At 43.9% G+C, this 7,862-nt stretch overlaps 1 protein-coding gene across 1 annotated transcript; it reads left to right on the forward strand.

The window, feature by feature from the left end:
* Positions 1 to 5: 5 nt before the first annotated feature.
* On the forward strand, positions 6 to 7,475 carry T265_15472 (hypothetical protein; the record flags this gene model as incomplete). The annotated part of the gene is made up of 4 exons (XM_009178290.1): positions 6 to 99; positions 1,706 to 1,876; positions 5,109 to 5,226; positions 6,690 to 7,475. 4 exons carry the CDS (start codon positions 22 to 24, stop codon positions 6,857 to 6,859), a joined length of 537 nt encoding a protein of 178 aa, XP_009176554.1.
* Between the last annotated feature and the right edge of the window lie 387 nt (positions 7,476 to 7,862).

Here is a 7,862-nt window from a genome sequence, read left to right on the forward strand (position 1 = left end):
CCCATCGGCGTTATTCCCGTCATGGAGAACGATATATTCTTTTCCGTGCATGCTTTTTGTATCTCCGTATTCACTGGATTTCAGGTGTTCATGTACGAGGTAGGTGGTGATGTTTACAATACGAGCTTGTTTTCCTTGGTCGCCTGTCTGTGAACATGTGCTGTTTGGCTGTATCAGTGTTTTGCAGTTTTTGACCTAGCAGTAGGTGCACTGAGTGCATCACTAAATGCGTTTCTTTACAACTGCACTTCTAGGTCAACCCTAATCAGTCCTAAGTCTTTCTCTCAGTCTTTTGATCTCCGAATCTTCTCACCTTGGTCCCGTTCAGTGTACATTACAACCATTTGAAATGTAGTAGAATCTATCAAATTAAACCGGGCTACCTACCGTCACAGATGTATCGTAAACAGGCAATGGGAATATCTTCGCAACGACTGATTTCTTCGTTCGTTATCCCACTCCTTATGGAACCTTAACTGTTTTGGAAAACCATCCCTATTCCTTGAAGATTTCCGTTTTTGAGTGTCTCTAACGGCTGCTGCTGCCTCTTAGAGAGGACAGTCTAACTGACACACTTCTCTTCGATCATAACCCTCCAGATGAAGCACTAACCGGGAGACTCACTCGTGTCGGCAACTGCGGTCTTCCCGGAGGATTACCTTAGGATGAGATTAACTGATTAGCAGTAATACCAGCCATGATCCAACGACGCAGTCACTGACGCTTGCATTCAGACGATTGTCACCAAACTCTAACCACCCCGATTCTCTATCCCTGAGGAAGACGAAACGATTGGACGTCAGTTATTCGTTGAGGTCATGGGATTCAACACATGGCCGTCTCCTCTACAGTTTCACTGTTTTGGACGAAATTGTGAAGAAATCTATTTTCGGCCGGAGCTTTATAAGCTTACTCCACAATTAAGCTTGAAAGTAGTCTAGTAAACCATGCAGTTGCAATACGCAGAAATTACTGAGGTCAGAAAATAGAATGAAGCAACGTGAGATACATCTGTGGAGTCCTCAAACTCACACTAACCCAATGGCACTATCCATACTCCAAACTTTGTAAGTTTGACACCCTGAGTAGATCACTAGGACCAAGTGTACCAGACTCATTACACACAAAGCCGTTTTCTACGATTCACCGACGCATAATCTGATGGCCTAAAAAGGACAACTACCACCAAACTGCCGTGTTCAGCAGAATGACAACAGTCGCAAACCATGCCTGTTACCCTCATTCTGGAGTGCGATTATCATATATGTGAAATTTACATACCCTTTCACATGTACGGAACAAAATCATCAGTCTGACCGCATTCCTTAGTTGTTTATGTTGAGCGGTCAGTATTGGTCAATGATATAGATGGCGAGTGAGAGGCCTCTTGAGGAAAATGAGTTTCTTGCTCGCTTGTCAGTTATTGAACCACTTGAATCTCACGATCGGAGGTCTTTTGTTCGATGCTTATGTCAAATGCTCAATTTAATTCTTCCTAAAAACGATGCTGGGATACAGAAAGGCCAGCTAAAAATTGTTCTAGTTCACTTCAATGAATTCAAGTTCGGGGACTCAGGGTTATTCCAGAGATTACTTCCTCTGTTTCTGTTCATTTATATATGTTTACCATATGCATATATCTCCTGCGCTTCGTATTCATTAATGGGCTGTTTGCTACGTTCAGGCAATCTCCACTTATTTATAGCGAGCGGGACAACGAGTTTCCAAAATTTGTATGGGCATTATTGGCTTGATTGTTGCTTATTGCATCATCAACGCTATCCTGGCAGGTGCTTCGGTGTTCCCATGGATCACCTTCCTTTACAACGTGTCCTACGTGAAACTGTTCATCACTCTCATCAAATACATCCCACAAGTGAGTTCCGGCAGTGGTTTCACTCATTTTCTCCTATCTTTTCTTTCGCGCTAGATGATGTCTTTCAATTTTCGTAAAATGAGTCAAGTTGGTCCGTCTGTTCTTCTGTAGCATGCATTCAATTCGGAACTGCTATGCAATTCAAAGGAAGTGTGGTTGTCGAGAATGTGCGCAGGGCTACTGTCTTGAAAAAAAACTTTGCAGACTATCACCCGCCGATTTGTGCTCCAGTCGATTTTTTCCTTAAAACCCTCTTCCTTGAGGAACCCTTACGAGAAGAATTATCTCACCGAGGAATTCGGTAGGAAAACAACTGTTCCCAAGGTCGAAGGAGTCGTTGTTTCTGGGAATACGTCTGCCAAATGATCGACTTACTATCCTAAGGGAAACGTCACATGTAAAGGCCACCTGGATATCTTGGACTACCAATGTAGACCGTCTATACGATGACCAGGGTTCATAAACTTGCCGCATCAGTAAACCCTTGAATGTGCACACTGCACCAAGCATTGGGATATTCGCTGTCGTAACATCGTTTGAGGATGTGCTTCCACATGCTTCACATGTGATGTTACAAATAAATTCGCCCTGTGTATGAAGAGAATACGTCCTCGGTGGATGCTGTTGACCAAGGCTAGTCCTGTATTTCATATAGCACAAGATTATAGGGCAGGTCTTGTTTCTGATGCTCATCCTTATTTTAAACTACTTTTCGTCGGCAGTCGCAAAATCCCTTCGCAGGTAAACACCACAGTTCACAAAGACATTGCCTTCGTCAACTGCTGTAAAAGTGTCAAAATTCTGGAAAATTCTAGGACCCCTTCATGGTATCAAGTTGCTGACTTTGCCGAGTAGAAATCGGTCACCATGGGAATGTAACGCCGGTAATACCTCCATGTCTGGCCTGTCGATTTGAACTTAATCGCCAATGATTTAGCTTCATCGCTGAGTCCAGATGATCGAAAACTTGGGTTTGAACGGAGCAGTTCAGAATTGCTGTCGCTTTGTACATCTTCCGAAGGACCTCGATCTCCGCACTGATAGTGAGCATCGCTGTCGTAAGGTTAATTGACGCGAGTTTGAGTTGGATGTCTTACGCACTGAATAAGCAAATTAGCAATGAAAAACGGTTAGTAAAACCGACGCATACATTCACACTTTGGTATAAGTAATCATACCATTTGTTGCCGTGACTTGACAAGGTGAAATGTTTTACTATGACAGCGCAGTACCTCGCGCCTCACACCTCGTGATAATAAAGGCCAACTAGTAATCTTGTCCTCCGCTCCAATGAGATACAGCAGAATATGCCGATATAAAGGCGCAAACTTATGAAGCGGGAATGGAGAAGTTTCAGTCGAACCATACTCATTACAAATGCTGCTAAGGTTTTCAGGTGAGAGCACTGGAAATCGTTACTGAAATCTTACTCAACGAGATGCTACTATGAGCTGATCCCGCCCATTTTTCGCTTATTAATGCTTTGACACAAGTTAGTCAAGTTAACATTCTTGATTTTTGATGGGATTTTTCATCGGCTAACTGAAGCTCATTTACTCCCATTCACCGGGAAATGGAATGGAAATAAAAAGCATGGGTTGTCCCACAACGATTCATGCTTTGGAATAAATTACGATTAGAACCTGATCGATTTTTGACTGTAGTCCAGTGTTCTAACATGACCCAATTTTCGATTGCACGGTGGAATTTGTACCCATGTGGAACTTGGATGAAATGTGATTCGGAGTCGAGTTTTCTGTCTATATCGTTCGGTCTCAAAAAACGGTGATTGGTACCGGTGGATCTCCACTGCTCCTTTCTCCACTTGTGCTATTGCTAATGTGGGCTAGTGGTTCTTCAAGTTTCAAGCTCCGTTCCCTCATTTCACATGGTTTTCGTGGACAATTACGTTCTTGCGAGTAAACGTGCCAACGGTATTCATACAAACATAAAACCATAAAGTTGCTGGTAAGTTGGTGTAAGCTTGTCACTGAAATGTCAAGCAATATGCTGTGTTTCTGGAGACGCCAAAGCCTTCCCCGTCCAAAGTTCTGTACAGTCCCACGCGACACTCAACTGGTGAGTTTAACCACTACCTGATGTTAGCTGAACAATTAAGTCACGGGCAGGCAGCTTTATTTACAACTAGCATATTCGCCCACGAGGCCGTTGAACGACGTTTAACTATCAACCAGAGTTTGAGTTGAACTTATGATTGCCGGTCTTCTGGTTCTTCCTGTGATAAGACTGTGAACAAACCAATAGCTGACGTTTCGACCTTAGTCATGCCTCAATATTTTTTACACAAGTTCGACCGGTTACACAGTTAAAAAAATACAAAATAAGTCGTGCAGCTATAGCACTCTTTCGGTGCCTAACTACCATGCCACCAGAAAGGAGCACGAGGGCTGGGATACTGCCAGGAAGTCGAGAGGTAGAGGTCAGGTTCGAACCAAGGACCTTCCGGTCAGTAAATTTACGCTCTAAACACTGAGCTATCTCGCCCCCCATCACAGATAATTGCCTGATACATTGTGTTGGTCGTTCTTATTAAACCTAAAAGAGTCTAAATGTGAAAAGTTCGAGCACCCACCCGTGACTGTTCGCTGTTGCTGTTGATTTCGTCCAACCTATCAGGCTAAAAAAAATCACCATAGGTAACTATGCATAGGCAGTTTTCCGAGCGAGACTGCTCGTCTATTATTTCATCTCACACATTGCTTTCACCTACGAAACGTTTTCCGGACTTCCCTAAACTCGACTGAACCTACCTGTTGTGTTGGTGTATTGGGTCACGTTGCTTTAGCATGGAATTGTAAACCTACATGACTTGTCTGCCAGACGAAAGTCGACTGTGTGCTATCTCGCCAGGACGCAGCTAGCGTATCGGATATAGTTACAACCTCCTAAACGTGCAAATGCTACGGCGGTTAGGCGGCTCACTTCGCACATTACTTTATCTTCCAGCTGAGACGCCCGTTTGTCCTAGTGTATTAGTAGGTGGAGGAGACCCAAGCAGAGGGGTGGGATAAGACGTTTCTCCTGAAATGGGATGCCCAAAAGACAGCAATGGTTAATAGATACCTACCAACCACGTACCCAATGCTTTCCTATCTCCACTATAAAGCCACTAGCTTTAAGTTTAGAGTCAGTCGGTGACTGAAATGTATTTATTTATTTTCGTGCCCAAAAAGTGTCTGGAAGCTATTACCTGAGTTTTTCTCATTGACAGGCTATCATGAATTGCCGCAGACGCAGTACAGTCGGTTGGAGCATCGGAAACATTTGTCTCGACTTGACTGGCGGGACCCTGAGCCTGCTACAAATGTTTATTGTGGCTTATAACTTTGGTAGGTATTTTTGCCTCCTTGTTCAGCATTTGATTACGACATCCTTTTTCAAGGCAACTTAACGGATTCTTCATAAAGACATCATATCATTCCTGTTTATACCTTCAATCTTGCAGCAACTACGAGTTCATCCTCATGCTTATCCTCGAACGCAGCAAATTTCGAAATTACACTATTCCAAATGTGCTGTGTCCATCTACCCTTTCTGCACATAACCGCCGTATAACATGCACGAGGGCTGGGATACTTCCAGGCTGCCCACTTCTAACCAGGAACCGTCGAAAACTCAGGATAGGGCTCGAACTGCAGACTTTTGGACCAGTGGTTTGCACTCTAACCGCTCAGTTTTCTCGTAATCCTCCACCCACTTCGGACTGGCCGTCTCTGCTTGTTGTAAAAATTTGAAAATTTAGGCGGTTATACGTCCTGTCCCCAGTACACACTGGCCTGTAAAATTGTTTGGTAGACAGCTCCCAATCACCGAGAGCCTATTTAGACAGCGAAACCTTCTTATCAAACAGTGTATCTGCACTCTGAGACTGTTCCAAAAACTTACTTACGTCACATGGGCATGTGACTGATGGAGAGTTATAGCTTCATCTGTTCTGCATGCACTTGCATACATTAATGATCCTTTAGATTGGTCATGTGGGTTCATTGCATCAGCTAGATCTCTCTGTAGACTTTTCAGATGGATAGATTCATGCCGCACACATACATGTTGCGTATCTTTGGTGGTTTGAAGTTGGATATATTTTATTTGGTAAACACACCCGGGAATGATGTTTTTACGTTCGTCACGGATCTGTTCTACCACTGACTCGTTCGCCGATGGAGCACTACAAGCCCGTCACTATACTTTTTTGGTCTGGTTTATGATTGAGTTTGGTGATCCAATACAGGCGAACCAGTAGAAGCTAGGATCATGAATCGTTATACCTTGCCGTGTCCATCATGAGAAGATTCACGCCGCTAACGTGATATTCGTTGCACATAGTATGCTGCTTACGCCGTCCGCTGTTTCACTGTGCCAAACTCTTCGTTTGGTTGCCGGTCGTCTGCTCACGCCGCCCAGAGAATATGAGGATTATTAGGTGGCAAAACGTCCTACGCTGTTCGTTTGTGCTGGTCACAGGGGGTTCATCCTTCCCCGTACTTCCATCGCGTACAACATGTATGCGGTTTACGCTGATAATGAACTTCCTAATGTGCAATAAGCACCAACAGATGTGATGGCCTCTGCTAGGACGATGGGACTGACCACGGCGATCGCCGAATCGTGTTATTCTTCCTTCCCATATGCGTTCGGTTGCCACTTTTTCGAAGTTGTGATAGATGAAGGGTGCTGCTAAGTTGCATGGCTAAGAATCGACACCGATAGCAGGATAGCTATCTACGAGGGTCTGCCAATAATGCTACGCACCAAATCCTCACTCTTTCATTGTTTCCGTTTTATCTTCCAGACGACTGGAGAAGTGGATTCGGTTCCCCAACGAAACTTGGTCTCGGACTGTTCTCCATTATGTTTGATGTGTTGTTCATGATACAACACTGGTGCCTGTTCCGACATGCTGAGGAACCCCTGCAAACGCTGTTGGTGATTGATGATCATTCACCTGAGTTGGTTTCTTAGGTAATGATGGGAATCGACGTCTCCTCAATCCGACGCCCATTTATTTTATTAGTTTATTTTATCTCATCCGCCGCGCACCATTGCCAGAATTCTTTTTTTAACTTTTCTCAGCCGATCTTCTATGTCTCTTTTTGGGTATTTAACTTAAACCCAACAATTCATCTTGTGTTTCTTTATAAGTGAATAGAGTTCGATTTCTGAAAGTCAAGCGTATGGGTTGCATCGTTTGGTGGAAAGCATTGAAAAGGGTGGACTGTCATTGTCGCCCTCTCTGAATCTCGTTACTTCTCTGGCCATGTACTAACATATACTTGAAGTGTTTGCTACAGTTACCCGCTTACAATGTACAGTCCTCGGACATTAGGAGCCGTTCGTTTAAAAATATCGTCAGCTCTTGGACGGCGTATGACACTAATTTTTTTAAGTTTGAGGAGAGGCGCACAGTTTCTTCGATTAACAGTCGTGTGTAACTAATTGTGTCACAATTCCTACATCTGAAATTTGTCGACCATAGGAGCAAATCTCGGTCTGACTGCGGAACAAGCATCCCACATTGTACGGGTGTTCACATGCAGTGTCCTCGCCTAACTGACTGTTTTGTAAAAATCAGAAGTACTCGACACCGTTGTTTTTTTTTCGAAATTTCCACCTGCATGGTTATCTGATGCCATATCTGCTTGAAGTTTCTTCAGGTCATCACTGTTGAACGCGCCGACTATAATTGATGCCTGTTTCGGATTTTCGACGTGGGATATCCTTAGTCTGAATTGTGCCTTGAAGCGATGTGACTGTCTCTGTGTTCCGAGCGTAGAGCAATACGGAGCGCAGCCGTAATCTTCATTGCTCAGAATTGAAGGCTTAAAGTCATTCCAATCCTAAGTGCAAATCAATGTTAGCCTTTGGCGGGGTTCTAAAACAACTTGGTCGCAAGCTATATGTTTGTAATGTACTACTCATAAGGTTGCTGAAAATCCATCGACAGCCCACGACCGGTTTCGCCCTT

The sequence above is a fragment of the Opisthorchis viverrini genome (assembly GCF_000715545.1).
Source record: "Opisthorchis viverrini unplaced genomic scaffold opera_v5_529, whole genome shotgun sequence".
Lineage (NCBI taxonomy): Eukaryota > Metazoa > Platyhelminthes > Trematoda > Opisthorchiida > Opisthorchiidae > Opisthorchis > Opisthorchis viverrini.